Source organism: Coenobita brevimanus, chromosome 50 (assembly GCF_032717465.1).
Source record: "Coenobita brevimanus isolate Jiangsu-jjx chromosome 50, ASM3271746v2, whole genome shotgun sequence".
Classification (NCBI taxonomy): Eukaryota; Metazoa; Arthropoda; class Malacostraca; order Decapoda; family Coenobitidae; genus Coenobita; species Coenobita brevimanus.
Window position 1 is genome coordinate 2,301,995 of NC_137003.1, and position 22,332 is coordinate 2,324,326.

Here is a 22,332-nt window from a genome sequence, read left to right on the forward strand (position 1 = left end):
TGCACTTGTATGTTATTGGTGCAAACATGTCGATGCTTGAACGGTATAAATGACACAAAAAGAGTGTTAAGGTGCAGTATGGTAAATGAGTCACTGAGAAGAGGCAACGAAGCCTTCAATAGCATTTAAAGTACAACCATAGGCTTTCTGTCCTCATCCATTACATCTCTACTCTCTCACTGTTAATCATTCGCCACAAGATCCTCATATCCAAGGCACATATTACGTTTTTTATAACCGTTTGTATTCAGCTGAGTGAGTCAGGGGAGCCAGAGAGAGTTAAGTCTTACCTCCAGCGGGTTTGGCCAACATGTTCATTGACTATTAAAGAAATTCATTAGCAGTCAGACAACAGGCAGTTAATTATACACTGCTTATACCTTGCTACTGGTGCTAATAATGCCACTGCTAGTCCTGCTGCTACTAATATTACTTCTGCATTATTATCATTTATGAGTACCGGGTATTACTTCTTAATTTCTACCAATACGCCACAGTACCTGAATGCAATTTATTTAGTCCAAGTTAATTAAATACTTAAGAGAAATTCACTTGTAAGACCTGGTACCACCAAGTATTGTACAGGAACAAACTTACCGTTGTATTCACTGTTTACTTAGTGTTTTGAGCTACATCCGGGACGCCTTTTAAAGAACGCAGGTGTGCAAAGTACAGGTTAATGGCCTTTGAAGGAGGCACAATCCAGAAATAATATTTACACCATACCATCTTTACACCGCACCATACCACACCACACCACACCACACCACACCACACCACACCACACCACACCACACCACCACACCATACCACACCACACCACACCACAACACAGCACAACACACCACACTACACCACACCACATAACACAACGTAACACCACACCACAAAACATAACAGCATAACATCACACCACACCACTCTACCCCATAACACCAACATATCCTTATCACACCACAGTACGTCACTACATTATAGCATATCACACCACACCACACCACACCACTTTACACTACACTACACTACCAGCTCATCACACTACATCACACCAGGCAAGTACACTACACTACACTACTACCACATCACACCACGCCACTGTACACTGTAACACCAGCATATTAACAGCACTACACTATACTACCACCACATTACACCACATTACAGCACTATCACATCACATCACATCACATAATACCGCTCTGCACCATATCACCAACATATTCACACCACACTACCCTGCCACCCCATCTCGGCACATCACATACCGGTACATCACTACATAACAGCACATCACAGCATTATCATATCACATATCACATCACATAATACCACTGTACACCATATCACCAACATATCCACAACACCACACTACCCTGCCACCTCATCTCGGCACATCACATACAGTACGCCAGTACATTACAGCACATCACAATGAACCACACATCACCCCAGCACCACCACCACCACCACCACCACACTGACTACGTAATCCCCACCTCACCCTCAAACGAGTTCTTTTAGTGTGCAGCTGGACCTTTGTACACGGTTGCTCTCCCTCTCTCTCTTTCGCTCATCTTAAAAGATCATAATTATATACCTACGAGAGAGAGAGAGAGAGAGAGAGAATCACAGCGGTAATAAACAGTGTCAACCAGCAGTGGGTCAGTCAGTGTGTGTGGTTAAAAAGGCAATTCCAGTGTGGGGGCATCACCAGTTAATGGAGGTGGTACATTCACGTCCTCACTGGCCCCGTAATGAGTCAGGTAATGGGCCTGGTCACTGCCCCATCCATTAGCCTGCCTGTCTGGCCTAAGGGGTTGGGTGTTGGATTAAATGCCACAGCGGAGCAGTACGCCGCCAACAGCAGTTTGACTAATAGTGTACCTCTTGTTGCCACTACTAATGTACCTCTTGTTGCCACTACTAGTGTACCTCTTGTTGCCACTACTAGTGTACCTCTTGTTGCCACTACTAGTGTACCTCTTGTTGCCACTACTAGTGTACCTCTTGTTGCCACTACTAGTGTACCTCTTGTTGCCACTACTAGTGTGGTACCTCTTGTTACCACTACTATAATAGTGTACCTCTTGTTGCCACTACTAGTGCACCTCTTGTTGCCACTACTAGCGTACCTCTTGTTGCCACTACTAGTGTACCTCTTGTTGCCACTACTAGTGTACCTCTTGTTGCCACTACTAGTGTACCTCTTGTTGCCACTACTAGTGTTCCTCTTGTTGCCACTACTAGTGTACCACTTGTTGCCACTACTAGTGCACATCTTGTTGCCACTACTAGCGTACCTCTTGTTGCCACTACTAGTGTACCTCTTGTTGCCACTACTATTGTACCTCTTGTTGCCACTACTAGTGTACCTCTAGTTGCCACTACTAGTGTACCTCTTGTTGCCACTACTAGTGTACCTCTTGTTGCCACTACTAGTGTACCTCTTGTTGCCACTACTAGTGTACCTCTTGTTGCCACTACTAGTGTACCTCTTGTTGCCACTACTAGTGTACCTCTTGTTGCCACTACTAGTGTACCTCTTGTTGCCACTCACTTTCATCTGCTGGGTAACATTTCTAAGCTGAGAGAGACGCCTGGACCCGAATCCACTTCGGGTAAGGAAGCTCCCTAACATCTCTTCCTTACCGACTTATTTTTGTATAGGACTTGTTAATACCATTTCATACGTTATTTATGCAGAGTATGGCGATATTAGAATAATATAAGTAACGCAGAAAAGGACGGCCAGATGTAATAGGCAAAATAAATCACTTAGGACGAGGTGTTAGGGGGCTTCGAGGCCAATGAGGGACTTGCGTTATATTATGTGCAGTAGACACAGTGGACCAACAGGCCAGTGTTTGTGGCTGTGTATGAGGCAGAGCGACTTGCAGTGGTGATGAGTGAGAGCGACTTGCAGTGGTGATGAGTGAGAGCGACTTGCAGTGGTGATGAGTGAGTGACTTGCAGTGGTGATGAGTGAGAGCGACTTGGAGTGGTGATGAGTGAGAGCGACTTGGAGTGGTGATGAGTGAGAGCGACTTGCAGTGGTGATGAGTGAGAGCGACTTGCAGTGGTGATGAGTGAGAGCGACTTGCAGTGGTGATGAGGCAGAGCGACTTGCAGTGGTGATGAGTGAGAGCGACTTGCAGTGGTGATGAGTGAGAGCGACTTGCAGTGGTGATGAGTGAGAGCGACTTGCAGTGGTGATGAGTGAGAGTGACTTGCAGTGGTGATGAGTGAGAGCGACTTGCAGTGGTGATGAGTGAGAGCGACTTGCAGTGGTGATGAGTGAGAGCGACTTGCAGTGGTGACGATTGAGAGCGACTTATAGTGGTGATGAGTGAGAGCGACATGTAGTGGTGGGAGGGAGTGGTGATGAATGAGAACGACTTGGAATGGTGATGTGTGAGAGCGACTTGGAGTGGTGGGAGGGAGTGGTGATGAGTGAGAGCGACTTGGAGTGGTGGGAGGGAGCGGTGATGAGTGAGGGCGACTTGGAGTGGTGGGAGGGAGTGGTGATGAGGGAGAGCGACTTGGAGTGGTGGGAGGGAGTGGTGATGAGTGAGAGCGACTTGGAGTGGTGGGAGGGAGTGGTGATGAGTGAGAGCGACTTGGAGTGGTGGGAGGGAGTGGTGATGAGGCAGAGCGACTTGGAGTGGTGGGAGGGAGTGGTGATGAGGCAGAGCGACTTGGAGTGGCTGGAGGGAGTGGTGATGAGTGGAGCAGTATACATAATGACTCATAACCAATTATTACCATGAACAAATCGCCAGCCATTGAAATATTATCAGTGAAGTGTTCGTTTGTTTCATTTTTCACGCAGTCATTCACTACAGACGGTTGTGAAGAGTTTGGTGTATGTGTGTGTTAAGGTGAAAGTGTAAACAAACAATTATACACGTAACTTCAACACGGGAAATTGTATGGCCGTGGGTGTGACAGAGAGGCGTAGAGGCGATGTTTGTGGCTGCCACCTTGGATGAACTCTGGGATTATGCGTTTGATGATAGGTGGATCACACACACACACACACACACACACACACACACACACACACACACACACACACACACACACACACACACACACACACACACACACACACACAGCCAGTACGACGCTACCACAACCACCATCATCACCAAAAACATAGCGAGCACAACGAAAACTATCACTGACATCAGTACCATAATGCCCAGCACCACTACAACTATCACCACAGCTACTGCCACAACTACCACCACAACAACCTTCACTTTCACGCACAGTCAACCGCACTTTGTAACTACCACCAAAACCAGCTCCTTCATCAATTACAGTTAACACAGGGACCATAACTACCACCACAGCCACCACCAACCACAACTACTAATAGCTACTAATAAATACCACCATAAGCAACCACAACCACCACCACAACAACCACAACTACTAGCACAACCACCTACCACTAGCTCCACCACCACCAGTGTCGCCCTCACACCCCCTATTTTTCCTATACCCAACACTCTAGGCAGGCCAGGTACATATCCTGGTGCCCTGGGGGGCCTGAGGCGACTTTTCTTCTTGATCTTGTCTCTCGTTTTGGTTCCATTTTTCATTCTGTCCTTAGTATTAATCTGGCTATTTCAGTATTATAACTTTCAGGTCCCATTCCCACCATTTTTTCGTTCTCCCGTTTTTCATCTGCCTGTTTGTCCATTTCTCACGCTCATCCCTCTCTGTCATCCCAATCTGCTCTGTGTGTCTTGTCCCATTCCCAAACACAGCCGCCTTAATAACACTAATAAGCACCTAAGTTTGAGTATAGAGGGGCTTCTCTGCCCAGCATACCTTGCCTCATAAGGGTGTAAGTGGCCGGGCGTGTTTACATTCATTACTTCCCCTTGAGGCTGGGCACGGAGGCTGAAGGCAAAACACGGGTTCACAGATTCTTATTTAGTGTTGGACCCGGAGCTGTAGGAGTGTTGGCAAGCATAGCAAACACTGGTATTAAATCTTAACTCACCCTTTGATACACCTAGAGCTGTAAGAGTGTTGGCAGGCTTAGCAAACACTTTATTTACATCCTAGCTCACCCTTTGATAACACCCGGAGCAATAGGAGTGTTGGCAAGCGTAGCAAATATATACTGGTATCTACATGCTAACTCACCCTTTGGTACATCTGGAGCTGTACGAGTGTTGGCAAGCGTAGCAAACACTATTATTTACATCCTAACTCACTCTTTGATCACACCCACGCCTGTCATTCGGGGACTTAATCTCCTTTATAACCTTTCCTCTCATAACCCTTGTAAGCCTAACCCAACCCTTCTTGTAATTATGCTCTTGTCTGTATCTTATCTATATCTCCCCATACGTCACTGCCACAGCCTACAACACACACACACACACACACACACACACACACACACACACACACACACACACACACACACACACACACACACACACACACACACACAAAACACGTTCAGGCACAAACATGAATCATAAATACAAGCATATAAATAAACAGAAACACAAAAGCAAGAACACTGGATTCAAATACAGCAGCAAAAACACAAGAGCAGGGAGAAGCACAATTGAAGATGCAACAAAAAGCAAAAACACCGCAGCACATACTGAAATATAGATACCAAAACGGGGGGAAGCACATGTAATAAAAACAAACATAAAACCAAAAATAAACGCAACTTTCATCATGGACACAGATACAGATGCAAAGACAATCACATCCAAACACAGCCAGGCACACAAATTCACACATACACAAACACAGCCACACACACAAATTCACACATACACAAACACAAACAAACACGTGAAATACGGAAGCAGGACAAGCAGAAGGGGGTAATGGTAAGCGAGGGGGACGGATGGAGTTTATGTACAGTAATGATAGGGTGTACATGGCTTACTGTACACACACAAACACACACAAACAGGAATATGCGAAGGTAAATTGGGTACATAAATGAAAGAGACATCATACATACACAGGACATTCTACTGACACGCAAGTATGCATAGAAATACATATGCATACATAGAAGTATAAATGCATACACACATATATACTGATAATTCTCTCTCTCTCTCTCTCTCTCATGAAATATTAAGCCCAATGACAGGGTTGAAAATAGCAGAACAATAAAGAAGCATAAATCAACATTATTCCCACCTTCACCTCCCTCACCTTAACCCTCCCCTCTTCTAATTCTACAACCCCCCTCCCCACGCTACCTCTCTCCCCTTACCCCTCTCCCCACTCAACCCCTCTTCCCTCACCCCCCTCCCCACCCTACCCCTCTCCCCTCACCCCCTCCTCACTCAACCCCTCTCCCCTCACCCCCCTCCCCACCCTGCCCGTCTCCCATCACCTCCCTTCCCACCCTACCCGTCTCCCCTCACCCCCCTTCCCCAACCTACCCCTCTCCCCTCACCCCCTCACCCTCCTCCCAACCCTACCCCTCTCCCCTTCCTCTCCTTCCCACCTTACCCCTATCCCCTCACAGGTCAATTTCATTCCTTTCTTCCCTCTTCTCTCTCCACCTTCACACCTCATTCGTCACTTCCTCGTTAACCCTCCCTCCCTCCCTCTCACTGTCTCATCGTCTGACTTGCCTCCATTTTACCTGGCCGGTACACCTTCATACTGTGGAGAGAGAGAGAGAGAGAGAGAGAGAGAGAGAGAGAGAGAGAGAAAGATTGGAGGGGTGGATAACGGAGATGGGAGGAAAGTGAGATGAGGCGAAGGAAAAGAAGATGGAGGGTAGAGAATAGGGAGAGGAAGGTGGAGGATAGATAGAGATAGCAGTGAAAATACCGACAAAATATTTAGCTATTACATTTATTTTATATATATATATATATATATATATATATATATATATATATATATATATATATATATATATATCTATATTGTTACGGAACAGAGAGAGATAATGAACACTTCAAGTAAGAATACTAAATCACTACTGTCCCGCAAAGTTCCAGGTTCAAATCAAACTAACAACTAAAGATTCAGGACTCATAAGGATAATGTAATGGCAAAAAACAGGCTAAATATATGGTCAACTGCAATAGCCTCTATTAACACGAAATTAGCAAGAGTAAATTTATCTAAGTCAGCCCTGATAAAATGAGAAAACCGGATAATGCTCAGTTAATGCAAGATATATTATTACAGATACAAAATATTATTAACATTGGCTGACACCAAAAACTCCACATGAATCACAAAAACCTCACTAGGCCTACGAATTAACTCCTTATGCTATACAGTACAAGAAAAAAATGTAATAACACTTATACTCAAATTACACAGCAGCTAGATGGTTGGAGACTTCCTAAGCACTCACGAAAATAAAAACAACTGTACAGGGGGGGACAGAGATGTCAACAAAATGAGGAGTAGATCTAAGTGGCGATTAATGCAGAGACTGAGCTCATTATATAGGGGCCGGCAGAGCTTGATACAACTTGTAAGAGGGACGCGCAAATGAAGCCATAGGGGACAAAGAGTTGACACTCCTGCTCTGAACAACAGAAAGAACGACTTACTCTACTATAAGGGAGGAGAAGGGGGGAGTGAGGTAGAACACGGAAGCTTGGTCACTATGGAAGCCACGAGGCGAATCGTGATCAAACATGCAGCATACTGTACGTTAGAATTATACAAAGGATGATGAAATCATAGGCTATGTAACACCTCTCCACAAAAAAAAAGAAATTTACAAAGGAAATTTCTTGTTACTCTAAAACAGTCTGTCTAAAGTCTAGATAAGCAATCTGCAATAACATTTTCTTTCCCCTTGACATGTTGTATGTCTAATGAATACTCCTGAAGAAGTAGACTCCATCTTGTCAATCTCTGATTTTTATCTTTAAACATACTAAGGAATTTCAGTGGGTTATGATCGGTATAAATGACTATGGGGTCAAAACCAGAACACAAATAAAATGAAAATGCTGTAAACCCAAAATCAAGGCCAAAAGCTCTTTCTCAATAGTTGAGTAGTTCTTTTGAGGTGGAGTGAACTTCTTACTGTAATAAGATACAGGGTGTTCAATACCCTGATCATCCTCTTGCAGCAAAACAGCCCCAGCTCCTGTATCACTTGCGTCAACAGCCATCTTAAAAGGCTTAGCAAAATTTGGAGTAGCGAGCACTGGCTGACTTAATAGGATAGCTTTAAGTTTGCTGAAAGAGGATTCACAGTTACCGGTCCAGACAAATTTAACTCCCTTTTTCAGTAGGTCTGTAAGTGGTGATACAAGAATCGAAAAGTTAAGAACAAATCTCCTGTAATAACCTACAATTCCCAAAAATCTTTGTAGCTCTTTCCTACTTTTAGGTCTGGGAAGATCACTTATAACCTGAACCTTAGCTCCTGGTGGTGCAACGTGTCCATCACCAATTACGTACCCAAGGTACTGAACTTTAGCTTGACCAAACTCACACTTTGATAAATTAGCTACAAGATTAGCCTGAACCAAACGCTCAAGAAATTTACTGACATGGCATAGGTGATCTTTCCAGTTGTCACTGAAGATTAATACATCATCAGTATAAACAACACACCCTGCCAAACCCTCTGTTACAACATTCATGACCTTCTGAAAAGTGGCTGGTGTATTCTTCATACCATATGGCTTTACAGAACATGCAAAAGTCTTTCCTAGTGTTACAAAACATGAGTTCTCCCTAGCACGTTCAGTCATAGGTACTTGCCAGTATCCCTTTAACAAATCAAACTTACTTATGTACGTAGCCTTTCCGATCTTGTCTATGCAATCTTCCACGCGAGGGAGAGGGTAAGTGTCTGTTTTGGTTATCTGATTAACACGTCTGTAGTCGATGCAAAGCCGCTGTGACCCACCTGGCTTAGGGACTAGAGTGACAGGAGAACTCCACTCGCTCTGACAGGGCTCAATCATCTTGTGGTCCAGCAGGTAGCCAAGCTCCTTCTGGATGAGAGGAACTTTCATTGGGTTCACACGGTAAGGAGGCAGTTTAATTGGCTTTGCGTCTCCAACATCGACATCATGCATCAACACAGTGGTTCTTCCTGGAGTGGCACGGAACACTTGCGGGTACTCCTGCAGTAATGCCGAAAACTCCTGCCTTTCCTCGGGAGCTAGATGAGAAAGCTTAGTCTGGGGATCATTCATGATATCAGGATTCTTCCCCAAACTATCACTCAGGCTCATGCTGCATGGGAGAACTTCACTTGCAGACTCGGGTGGAACAGCTACAGTGCAGACTGGGTTATTTTCGTCCCGCCTGTGATATAACTTTAGCATGTTGATGTGACAAAGTTGCTTGTTCTTTCTACGATCTGGTGTGGCGATGACATAGTTGACATCACTGAGTTTCTTCTCCACGAAATAAGGACCACTAAACTTGGCTTGATGAGGTTGCCCATGCACCGGTAGCAGAATCAAAACCTGATCTCCTGGCTGAAAGTGGCGTAACCTGGACTTCTTATCATACCAAGTCTTCATCTTCTCCTGAGCAGCTCCTAAATTCTCTCTCGCCAGCTGTAAAGCAGTGGACAGCCGTTCTTTAAACTTCATCACATACTCCAGCAGGTTGACGTCATCTTCCTCCGACAGCCAGCATTCCTTGAGTAGCTTAAGGGGTCCTCTTACTTCATGGCCAAACAGTAGTTCAAAGGCTGAGAAGCCCAGTGATTTATTTGGAGATTCTCTTGCGGCAAATACAACGAATGGAAGACCTTTTGTAGTGCCACACATTTGATATTCATGTATGTATTTAGTAGTACTGTAATTTTAAGATAGGGTGTAACCTGAATATTAGTCTATAAGTTCCTACCCTAAGTAGTAATTCATATATTAATAATTACTGTAGGGCTAACTCTATTTTTTATATGTATGTATCTCTGTATCTATGCAGTGGGTGATGTAATTGTGGATGTTGAGCTTTGGGAATTCCTTAGTCAAGCCGAGTAATGAAAGACACATGCGCGCAACTTTTCTTGTCGTTGCCGGGCGCCGAGTTTAAACCTTAAAACAGAGTAATGACGAATTTACAAATCTTTTCGTAACCTAGTTGTGAAATGTTTGCTAATGAAGCTGTTAGAACACAAGTATGTAAGATTAGCAGTCCAAAAGGCCTAAATAATGTCATTTGTGAGGATATAAAGTCCCGTTTATCTTGGCCGTCACTAGATGGCATGAGCTGCTCCCAGATTCAAATTGAGATAGTGATAGAATCAGTAATTTAAGTAAGGATAAATCCCAAATTTTCCCCAATTCAATCAAAAGTCCTGGCGTCATGGGTACACTGCTAAATAAATTGTAAAGAGAATTGAAACCCCCCATATTTCAAAAACACCACCTCATTTGACTTGAGCAGTGGCGTCCTTTAGTGCCCGACATGCCCCACTTGCTGCCCAGACATCGTGTGTAACAGACGTTCGTTTAGTCCCCAGACACCGGCGGCGACGACCGTGGGAGCACGCCATTATTCCCAAGTATTGCCCATAGACTTTTACACTTACACTTGCACCACTCACGAGTTATTATTACAAACCGAAGGTAGTTGATGTGTTATTAATGATTCTATCAAGTGAACTTTTTTTTTGTAGATAAGGAATAGAAGTATAAAAGTGATATGTTCTGTAACGGAAAGGAAAATTCAAATTCATCAACTGTTCTCTTTCTTTAAAATTAGTTTATTAGAAAAAATTATAATCAGGAGCGTGGAAGGGAACTTACTGATTGTGAGCAATAATGTGATATTTAAGTTGTACCTCGAGGCTAAACAAGCCCGAGTGACTGGGGTGTTCCTAGTGATTATATTTCTTTTTTTGAATTATTCCTCGAGGCTAGACATGCCCGAGAGGTTATGTATTCTCTAGTGGCTATATAACATTGTTGATGGTGAACTGTAAAAAAATACTGACGATGTGAGAACCGAGAAAACTATATGGGGAGAATACCTTATATGGGTGAAAGATGAATACAAATAATCATTCTTATTGATTCGAGGCTATGCCAGCCCGAACAGACAATTCATACCCGTAAGAAAATGTCCCTGTCTTGAGGCTATTGTTGAGCCCAAGAGTAACGGCCAAAGAGAAAGTAAAGTACAACAACTCCATACCTCGCGTGTACCAAATTGTTTCGTCTGGTAATAATGTTAGAGGAATGATCACCCAAAAACCTTGGTAACATATACAATCTTCTCTCATACTAAAAAGGGTCATGTAATAAAAAAAAGTTTTTGTGGAAATTAACAGAATTATTAAAGTAGAGTATATAGCATTTTCTTTTCTTTATTAGTATACCTAATCAAGGAAATTATGTCCTCAAGCCAAATTCACTCCCCTTCCAATTCAAGATTCCTTCGCTGAGGGAACGACAACCACCTGAGGTACCGACTAAATCTAAATCTCGGCCAAAAACTACAAACGCTACCACAATTCATTCTTTTCATAAATATTTACCATCCACTATACTAAGTCGAGTACCATTTGTATATCCATGGGTGAGTTGATCAATACCCACAACAGGTAAGAAAATACATACCCCTATCATCATTACACTGGTGTTAGCCAGTGGCATAAAAATTCTTAGCATCACACGGGTGAATACCGGTGGGACAACATTCATAGCTTTACACTGGTGGCAGCGGTGGGATACTCATCGTTCCCAAATTAGTGGCGTTGGTGAGAAAGTGAAGGGAATTGTATAGCAAAGAGCGAGAATGCTAAGGGTAGCATTGGTTGATCATTCCCAAATACCTCCGCAATGCTATATTCAGAATATCCTGGTAGTAATGAGGCTCAAATAGTGTACTAGATACGGTTACCCCTGGGGAAGGGGGGAAAGAATACTTCCCCAGTATCCCTGCTTGTCGTAAGAGGCGACTAAAGGGGGCCTTTTTATCTCCAGTCTGTCTCTTTACTGTCCTCTTTTGCTTTTCTGTCCTACCTCTTATCTTGATATTTCCATGTTTTCCAAGCTTAGTGCTAATTTTTCACTTTTCCTTCTTTTCAACTTAGAATGTTAAGGGTTAGGTAATTACATGTTTGCTAGACAAATATTACCCAGACACATACACAAAACATCATACACTGTCTTGGGCAATACTTCATCGATTTTGGAGACGTCACGAGGTATCGTCCTGGACAGCGGAGGAGAGCGCAGAAGGTTGAAGTCAATAGTTTGGTGTGGGCGAAAAAAAAGAGACCATACAGCCGGGTACCTGTAGAAAACTGAATGCCAAATGGGACGGCCCATATAAAGTGATTGAAGTGCTGCTAGATGGAAGTGTTTACATAATTGAAAATGTATTTAGTGGAAAAAAAATACAAAGGGCTGCTGAAAAGGTAAAACCATATTATGGTACCGAGGAATGGCTCTTAGAACCGCTGCAACAGGAGCTCGCCCCAGAGCCCGAAGATGAGCGATTACCACCGCGAGTGAAGACTGCCCCTCGGAGGCTCATAGAGGAGTGTTAGAAAAGTGGATAAGTGCATGTGACGAATGTTGTGAAACATAACTGCTTAAAGTTATGTTCCGGGTGGACTCATCCCCGAGGAGAGGGTGTAAAAAAGAAAAAGAGTGAAGAGTTCCTGTTGGAACCGGGAAGTGCCTTACTTCGAGGGGAGTATATAATCCCCTTACCTTACAGTTAGCACGGTTTGTGAGGTAGTGGAGTCTTCAGGACAGAATGAGCGCTCACCTCTCGCGGGTGGAAAGCTGGAAACGAAAGGACTGAGTGAATGTGATTGTGAATGGAAGAGTGTAAGGAAGCGCCTCCCGTGGTGATCTCAATCTCGAGAGACCCTGTCGAGCTCAGGTGAGTGACAAGCTACCCTCCAAAACCTGAGGCTGACTGGGGCATGAATTCCCTCATAACATCTCGAGTAAGGAGTGATCATACCTCCTAATGTAGTGAGTAAGCGACCTTCCGAGGTACGCATCAGGTGTTTAATGTGGACCGACAGGTGCCACCGATTGTGGGGAAAGGTATTCCAAATTCAAAGTGTTTATAGCAGTTATCAGAGTAACAACATTCCATCCATGCACATGTCATAGAAAATTGACTTGGGTAAAATTTGTTTTCCGAACGTGGGAGCCGTGTAGTGCCACACATTTGATATTCATGTATGTATTTAGTAGTACTGTAATTTTAAGATAGGGTGTAACCTAAATATTAGTCTATAAGTTCCTACCCTAAGTAGTAATTCATATATTAATAATTACTGTAGGGCTAACTCTATTTTTTACATGTATGTATCTCTGTATCTATGCAGTGGGTGATGTAATTGTGGATGTTGAGCTATGGGAATTCCTTAGTCAAGCCGAGTAATGAAAGACACATGCGCGCAACTTTTCTTGTCGTTGCCGGGCGCCGAGTTTAAACCTTAAAACAGAGTAATGACGAATTTACAAATCTTTTCGTAACCTAGTTGTGAAATGTTTGCTAATGAAGCTGTTAGAACACAAGTATGTAAGATTAGCAGTCCAAAAGGCCTAAATAATGTCATTTGTGAGGATTTAAAGTCCCGTTTATCTTGGCCATCACTAGATGGCATGAGCTGCTCCCAGATTCAAATTGAGATAGTGATAGAATCAGTAATTTAAGTAAGGATAAATCCCAAATTTTCCCCAATTCAATCAAAAGTCCTGGCGTCATGGGTACACTGCTAAATAAATTGTAAAGAGAATTGAAACCCCCCATATTTCAAAAACACCACCTCATTTGACTTAAGCAGTGGCGTCCTTTAGTGCCCGACAGGCCCCACTTGCTGCCCAGACATCGTGTGTAACAGACATTCGTTTAGTCCCCAGACACCGGCGGCGACGACCGTGGGAGCACGCCATTATTCCCAAGTATTGCCCATAGACTTTTACACTTACACTTGCACCACTCACGAGTTATTATTACAAACCGAAGGTAGTTGATGTGATATTAATGATTCTATCAAGTGAACTTTTTTTTTGTAGATAAGGAATAGAAGTATAAAAGTGATATGTTCTGTAACGGAAAGGAAAATTCAAATTCATCAACTGTTCTCTTTCTTTAAAATTAGTTTATTAGAAAAAATTATAATCAGGAGCGTGGAAGGGAACTTACTGATTGTGAGCAATAATGTGATATTTAAGTTGTACCTCGAGGCTAAACAAGCCCGAGTGACTGGGGTGTTCCTAGTGATTATATTTCTTTTTTTGAATTATTCCTCGAGGCTAGACATGCCCGAGAGGTTATGTATTCTCTAGTGGCTATATAACATTGTTGATGGTGAACTGTAAAAAAATACTGACGATGTGAGAACCGAGAAAACTATATGAGGAGAATACCTTATATGGGTGAAAGATGAATACAAATAATCATTCTTATTGATTCGAGGCTATGCCAGCCCGAACAGACAATTCATACCCGTAAGAAAATGTCCCTGTCTTGAGGCTATTGTTAAGCCCAAGAGTAACGGCCAAAGAGAAAGTAAAGTACAACAACTCCATACCTCGCGTGTACCAAATTGTTTCGTCTGGTAATTATGTTAGAGGAATGATCACCCAAAAACCTTGGTAACATATACAATCTTCTCTCATACTAAAAAGGGTCATGTAATAAAAAAAAGTTTTTGTGGAAATTAACAGAATTATTAAAGTAGAGTATATAGCATTTTCTTTTCTTTATTAGTATACCTAATCAAGGAAATTATGTCCTCAAGCCAAATTCACTCCCCTTCCAATTCAAGATTCCTTCGCTGAGGGAACGACAACCACCTGAGGTACCGACTAAATCTAAATCTCGGCCAAAAACTACAAACGCTACCACAATTCATTCTTTTCATAAATATTTACCATCCACTATACTAAGTCGAGTACCATTTGTATATCCATGGGTGAGTTGATCAATACCCACAACAGGTAAGAAAATACATACCCCTATCATCATTACACTGGTGTTAGCCAGTGGCATAAAAATTCTTAGCATCACACGGGTGAATACCGGTGGGACGACATTCATAGCTTTACACTTTATCCCAGTCTTTCTGATGTTCCAAACAGTATTTCTTGAGCATCGATTTGAGTGTTTGATGATATCTCTCCAACGCTCCTTGGGTCTGGGGATGGTAAGCTGAAGACGTGATCTGGGTGATGCCCAACTCTTTCAGAGACTGCTTGAAAACATTTGACATGAAATTACTTCCCTGGTCTGACTGTACCTCCTTGGGCAGACCAAACTTTGTGAAGAACCCTAGCATTTCCTTAACCACGTTCTTTGCTGAGATATTTCTAAGTGGAATGGCTTCAGGATAACGAGTAGCCATATCAATCAGGGTCAACACATAAGAAAATCCTGAAGAAGTCTTAGGAAGAGGGCCCACAATATCCACCAACACATGGGCGCCTCAAAAGGAGGAATGGGAACTAGAGGTGCAACCTTTTCGGTCTGATTACACTTCCCCACAACTTGACAGGTGCAACAAGACTTACAACACCAGGAAACATCTCTGAAGATACCTGGCCAGTAGAAGTGTTTCAAAATGCGTGCCACAGTCTTCCTCACTCCAAGGTGTCCTGCCAGACTGGAATCATGAGCCACTCTAATGATATCCTGCCTACAAACACGAGGGATGACAACTTGATGTACAACCTCCCATTCACAATCGGCTGATGCTGTTGGGGGTCTCCACTTTCCCATAAGTACTCCTGACTTTATATAATAACAAGTAGAAGCACCAGCTGACTCTTCCTCACTGCAAGCAGAGTTAGCTAGACCTTTCAACTCAGGGTCAGCAACCTGCAACTCAACCAACTCTTGACGAGACAAATTATCAACACTACGGGGTACTGCCTCATCTGGTGAGTGGTCCAAATTAGCAAGAAAAGTGTCAGCTAGGATAACATCATCATCATCATTATCCTCTAAGTTACCAGTAACTTTAGACTTAGCCCTAGTGACAGCACATGCAGAGAACACATCAGGGATATCACAATCCTGGGTCGCAGTCACTGGTTCACTAGACAACTGAGGAGCTGGACACACTTGACTTCCACCAATATCATTTCCAAGTAAGAAAGTTACACCTGACATTGGGAGTGTCTCAACCAACCCAACCATAATGGAACCATTAACAAAACCAGACTCTAAATTCACTCTGCACAGAGGGACAGAGAAGTAATTATTCCCTACACCTGGTAAGATTACGGTTTCATCAGAGGAATTAACATTAGAGCCTAGAACACTGGTCAGCATAAGGGATTGGCAAGCACCTGTATCACGATATATTTGAACTGATTTCCTGTTATTACTGTCCAGAGGACTGACAAAACCATCAGACAGGAAATTAGCACATGAACTCTTGAGAGTGTCACCCACGTTACTGCTCAAAAGAGGAGCTTCATCATGAGAATTTAATTTACCCCTCAAAGCAGGTTCAGTTAACTCGGTTAAAGAATTCTGGGAACTCTCAAGGGTGGACACTAGACCAATTGACTGAATATTTAAAGACTCCTTTTTGTTCATATCACGCTGTCTCCTGAAACATTTCTCCGTAGTATGACCAAGCTTACTACAATAAGTACATTTACTTTTCTGAAATCTAGAGGTGAAGCTGGTATTTACTTCCTGAGAAACATCATCTTTATTCTCTTTCCTGTTACCTGTACTCTGAGTAGAAGCAACGTACTTACTCTCAGCTTTCCCTTTTTCTTTAGAATATCTCTTGTGAGTGAACATATTCATCAGCTAAAACTGCAGCATCAGACAAATTATCTATTCTTTTCTCATCAAGATATAGGCTTACATCTTTATTAATACACCTTTTGAAGTCCTCCAGCAAAATCATCTGCTTAAATTTATCAAAATCAGAATTTACATTCTTAGAATTTAACCACTGCTCTAACAGATCTTCTTTGATTTTTGCATACTCAACATGGGATTGCTTATCTTGCTTATAAGTTGTCCTAAATTTTACTCTATAGGCTTCAGGAACAAGCTCATAGGCCTTAAGAATCAAGCTCTTAACTACATCATAATTATCAGATTGATCCTGTGGCAAAGATGCATAAGTTACTTGAGCTTTACCGGCGAGAACAGTTTGAAGGAGTACTGGCCAATACTTTTTGGGCCAATTAAAACCTGTAGCTACTTTCTCAAACAACTGAAAATACATTGTTAAATCAGATTCATTAAAAGGAGGGACAAGTTTAACATTTTTAGCCACATCAAAATCATCAGAGCTAGATGATCCAGTTCCACTTTATTTCATGCGATACTCATGGTCTGCCTGAATCCTAGCAATTTCGATTTGTGCCTGTGCCTCCTGAATACGAGCCTGAGATTCAGCCTCCTTAGCACGAGCCTCCTGCAGGGCTAGCTGTAACTTAGCTATTTCAATCTGCATTTGCTCATCTGGAGGAGTTACATTAAACAAGCTTTTATTAATCATGTCAACAATTTGATCTTTAGACTGATGAGAGCGAACAGCAATTCCCAATTGTTGAGCAACAAGCTTAAGTTCATTCTTTGTTCTGTTTTCTACATCACACACTGTTTGCACATTTGACAAAAAATCTTTGGCTTTATCAAGAGTAGTAATAGTAGACATCATGAATAAATCACAGTCACAAAATATCAAGCAATATCCTTATGATAATATCCTGAATATCCTGATAAGAGGTCGCCAAATTTATGTTACGGAACAGAGAGAGATAATGAACACTTCAAGTGAGAATACTAAATCACTACTGTCCCGTAAAGTTCCAGGTTCAAAACAAAAGAGTTAGGTAAAAGTACAAGTTAAAGTTTAATGCTCAAACTAACAACTAAAGATTCAGGACTCATAAGGATAATGTAATGGCAAAAAACAGGTTAAATATGTGGTCCACTGCAATAGCCTCTATTAACACGAAATTAGCAAGAGTAAATTTATCTAAGTCAGCCCTGATAAAATGAGAAAACCGGATAATGCTCAGTTAATGCAAGATATAGTACCGGTATTACAGATACAAAATATTATTAACATTGGCTGACACCAAAAACTCCACCTGAATCACAAAAACCTCACTAGGCCTACGAATTAACACCTTATGCTATACAGTACAAGAAAAAAATGTAATAACACTTATACTCAAATTACACAGCAGCTAGATGGTTGGAGACTTCCTAAGCACTCACGAAAATAATAACAACTGTACAGGGGGGGACAGAGATGTCAACAAAATGAGGAGTACGAAGTAGATCTAAGTGGCGATTAATGCAGAGACTGAGCTCATTATATAGGGGCCGGCAGAGCTTGATACAACTTGTAAGAAGGACGCGCAAATGAAGCCATAGGGGACAAAGAGTTGACACTCCTGCTCTGAACAACAGAAAGAACGACTTACTCTACTATAAGGGAGGAGAAGGGGGGAATGAGGTAGAACACGGAAGCCTGGTCACTATGGAAGCCACGAGGCGAATCGTGATCAAACATGCAGCATACTGTACGTTAGAATTATACAAAGGATGATGAAATCATAGGCTATGTAACAATATATATATATATATATATATATATATATATATATATATATATATATATATATATATATATATATATATATTCATTATATTTATATTTATTAAATTATTTTCGATCTAATGATTCCTAACACTTGCCAGTCTCACATGTGTCCGTTCACAATGTTCTTTCGTTGGATAATTAGTTATTATAAACCATGCTGCATTTTGTTAACTCACGGGGCATTCACATCCCCAGATTCATAAAAGGGGTTACTAGCAGAAGTTGTGGGAGTGGAGGGAGGTGGGAGGATGGGGGTGGAGGGAGGGGGGGTGGAGAGGCTGGTGTGGGGGAGGAAGACGCGTGAAATCTGGGGAATGGCCGGGCAAGCTTTCGTAGGCTAATACCCTTATTAAACGCGACTCACAAGTATACTGCCTGTTCTGTCATTTTCCCATTATTATACGAAGGACTAATGAATCAAAAGATGCAGTTATACGTTGTAATTAATGCTGGATGTGTCATTTGGGGATTGTAATTAGCTTGGGTTAATTATGAGGTTTGGCAACTCAGCTGCGTGGGGCAGGTGGTGACAGGGCGTGAAATATGTGCTCTGGTGCCATAAATATGAAACATTTTTTTTTTATTAACTAATTCTTGGTTTCTGTAGACAAGCTTAAGGTATACTGTAATAAGGATGAAATCATGGGAGACGGGAGACAGGAATGGCTGTGGTAGTATTGGTTGTGGTTTATTTAATCCGTTGATCAATACCATTAATGGTCAACTCATCAGGAGTTACGTGCTGGCTTATGAGCCTCTGTTTCGGGTAGACACACCGGCTGTCTTGTGGTGACTAGTTTGACTGACGAGCGTCCTTGTTTGTTGTGTTTTGACGCGTGTGCATCATCCTTGCTTGGGGTTTCATTTACTCGGGACTTATCTTGGAAAGATCATATTACATCTCTTGTAAAATCTGCTTCCAAGAGATTGGGTGTGCTAAGCCGACTCCGCTCTTTCTTTACCCCTGCGCAATTGTTGACTATATACAGGGGTATTATCCGCCCCTGTGTGGAGTACAACTCTCATGTGTGGGGTGGCTCCCCACATACAGCTCTTCTCAATAGGGTGGAGTCAAAGGCTTTTCGTCTCATTAACTCTCCTCCTCTTACTGACTCCCTTCAACCTCTGTCTCTTCGCCGCACTGTTGCATCTTTATCTCTTTTCTATCGCTACTTTAATGGTCACTGCTCCTCTGAACTGTCTGCTTGCATTCCTCCACCTCTACGACGGGCGCGTAGCACCCGTCTGGCAGCAAACTCTCATCCTTTTTCTGTCCAACTCTCTAATGCAAGAGTTAACCGTTACTCCCAGTCTTTCATTTATGCAACAGGTCAGCTCTGGAACTGTCTCCCTCTGTCTGTATTTCCTACTTCCTATGATCTCCAGTCTTTCAAACGCAGTGTGTCCAGGCATCTCAAAATGATCGGATCTTGAATTTGGCTGTCTATTGTATTTTGTTTTTCTCTTGGAGGGAACTGTTACTGCGGGCTCATGGCCTTTGGTTCCTTATTCCTCGCATAAAAAAAAAAAAAAAAAAAAAAAAAAAAAAAGGCCAGGAATATCAGGCATCATATCAACACCTGTGTGACTTGTAGTGCAGGTGTGGCTGACTTGAGAGGCAACAACGGCATTATAAGGCGAGTATACCAAGAATTACACGAGATTAGGTTACTGGCGTGATCTTGTCGGTAGGTAGATAGGTAAGTAGGTGAGTGAAGGAAGATTTTTACAAGATTTTTTGATCTTGTAGGGAGGTAGGTAGGTAGTTATATGAACGAGGAATATATCGTAAGAAGGATAAACTAAGCAACTTACGAGATGTTATGATGCCGTGGTAGTAACTGGGCAGCCCACGTGTTATACAGTGTGTTGGAAATGTGGCATCGCATTCATTAACTTTTTGAGCTTATGTTGTGAATAAGACGCCTTGTTTATACATTTGTCTTCATTCATACAGCCACCAAACACTTCACAACCTAACACGAGTGAATAATTACGAGAAAAATATGAAGGGAAATTATTCATTAAGTGCAAAGGAGACGTGGTTTTCATGAGAAATTGGTTAGTCCTTTATGAATACAGACGCTCATTACAGTAAGGAAGACAGAACAAAAAGTTTTTACAGGAGGGTGATAAGATACGGGGTGGGAGGAAAGGGAGAGGGGAAGGGGAGAGAAGAAGAAAAGGAGAGGGCCTGAAAGGGGAGAAGGAAAGATGAAGAGAGAGGGATGAAGAGAAAGGGAGAGTAGGAGAGAAGGATGAAGAAGGGGAGAAATGGGAAGAAGTAGAGAGAGATCAAGAAAAGAAAAGAGAAGAGAGGGAATGGAAGGGAGAGGAAAGAAGGAGACGGGATGGAATTGGGAAAGAGAAAGTAGGAGAGGGGAGGGGAAGGGTGAGAGATCAAGAAGGGAAGAGAGAAGAAAAGGAGGAAGCAAGAAGAGGGAACTGAAGCTGAGGTGAGGAAGAGGAAAAGGAAAACTGGAGAGAAAAAAGAGGAAAAGGAAGAAATTAGAGGAAGTATACGTTGGAGGAAGGAGAGAAAGGGTAAGAGATGTGGGAAAAGGGGAAGGGAAAAAGTGGAAGAGAGGGAGGGAGGGAGAAAGGGTGGGGAGAAAGAAGAGTCAAATTCCCGGTTTAAGTGAGTGAGGAGATTCAGTCGTGATCACTAATTAGGAAAAGTGGGGTCATTTTAACCCCCCTAAGTACACACCCACCCTGATCCTTTGTGGAGAGAGAGAGAGAGAGAGAGAGAGAGAGAGAGGTGGTAAAGACAGATATGTGAGTAAATTCCATGCCTTCCCTACGATGCCGTTTTTTGTTAATTTATTCTTGCTGCTGCCAGACGATTTTATTCAGCTAAGGACAGCCCCGTTGTAGTAAAGGGAGGGAGAGAGGGAGGCGGCAGGTAAAATGTGAGGAAGAGAGGGAGGAAGGGAGGTATTCAGGGTGAGATGGAGGGAGGCTGGTAGAGAGTAAGGGAGTGAAGGAGGGATGTAGGGAGCGAGAGGTATAATGCAAGATAGGGAGAGACTGTATATGGTGAATAGAGGAAGGAAGGGAAGAAGTGAGGCAGAAAGGGAGGGAGGGAGAGAGCATGACTGTTGATATGTTAAAACAGGGAATAAGGGAGAGAGAATGGAAGGGAGAAGAGGAGACAGAGGAGGAGGGAGGAAGGGAGAGAGAGATTGAGAGAGGAATTGAGGAAGGGAGACAAATCGGGAGGGAGGAAGGGAGAGAGTAGGAGGAGGGAGGGAGAGGAAGGGAATAAGGGAGACAGAGGGGGAGTGAGGAAGGGAGACAGGGTGAGAGAGGAAGAGAGAGAGAGGGGAAGGGGGGACAGGTATAGGGATAAAACATACAAGGCAGCTCCTGTGTCAGAGTGTAAACAAAGCTGACGAATTAGGTAAGATGAAAACCAGAGGAGGGAGAGAGGCAGGTAGAAACGGAGGGAGGGAAGGAGGGATGAGGGAGGGAGGGAAGGAGGAATGCAGGGAGGGAGGACGGGATAGATGTAGGGTGGGAGGGAGGGAGGAGGGAAGAACAGGAAGGTATTGTTCATGGCGAGGGGGAAAGTTAAGAGAGGAAAAAGTTCTCCGGGAAAATTACAGCGGGATCAGATGACAGGAGAGAGAGAGAGAGAACAAGTATACTGTATTGGTAAGGACGTGTGTACGTAGTGCCGGTCAGAACTTCATTTACATTTCTGGGTTCTGAAATTATGAAGCAAATTCCAACCTCTTGGTTTTTAGTGTTTACCTTACAAG

General features: G+C 42.8%; 1 protein-coding gene across 1 annotated transcript in view; it reads right to left on the reverse strand.

Annotated features, from left to right (window-relative positions):
- Positions 1–2,374: 2,374 nt before the first annotated feature.
- Positions 2,375–22,332, reverse strand: part of LOC145399853 (uncharacterized) — a 143,114-nt gene continuing 123,156 nt past the window's right edge. Inside the window, exons 5-6 of the mRNA XM_080272432.1 lie at positions 4,840–4,911; positions 2,375–2,597 (exon numbers count right to left, since the gene is read on the reverse strand). Coding sequence (XP_080128558.1) covers positions 2,375–2,597; positions 4,840–4,911 — 295 coding nt within the window. The remainder of the gene's footprint in view (positions 2,598–4,839; positions 4,912–22,332) is intronic.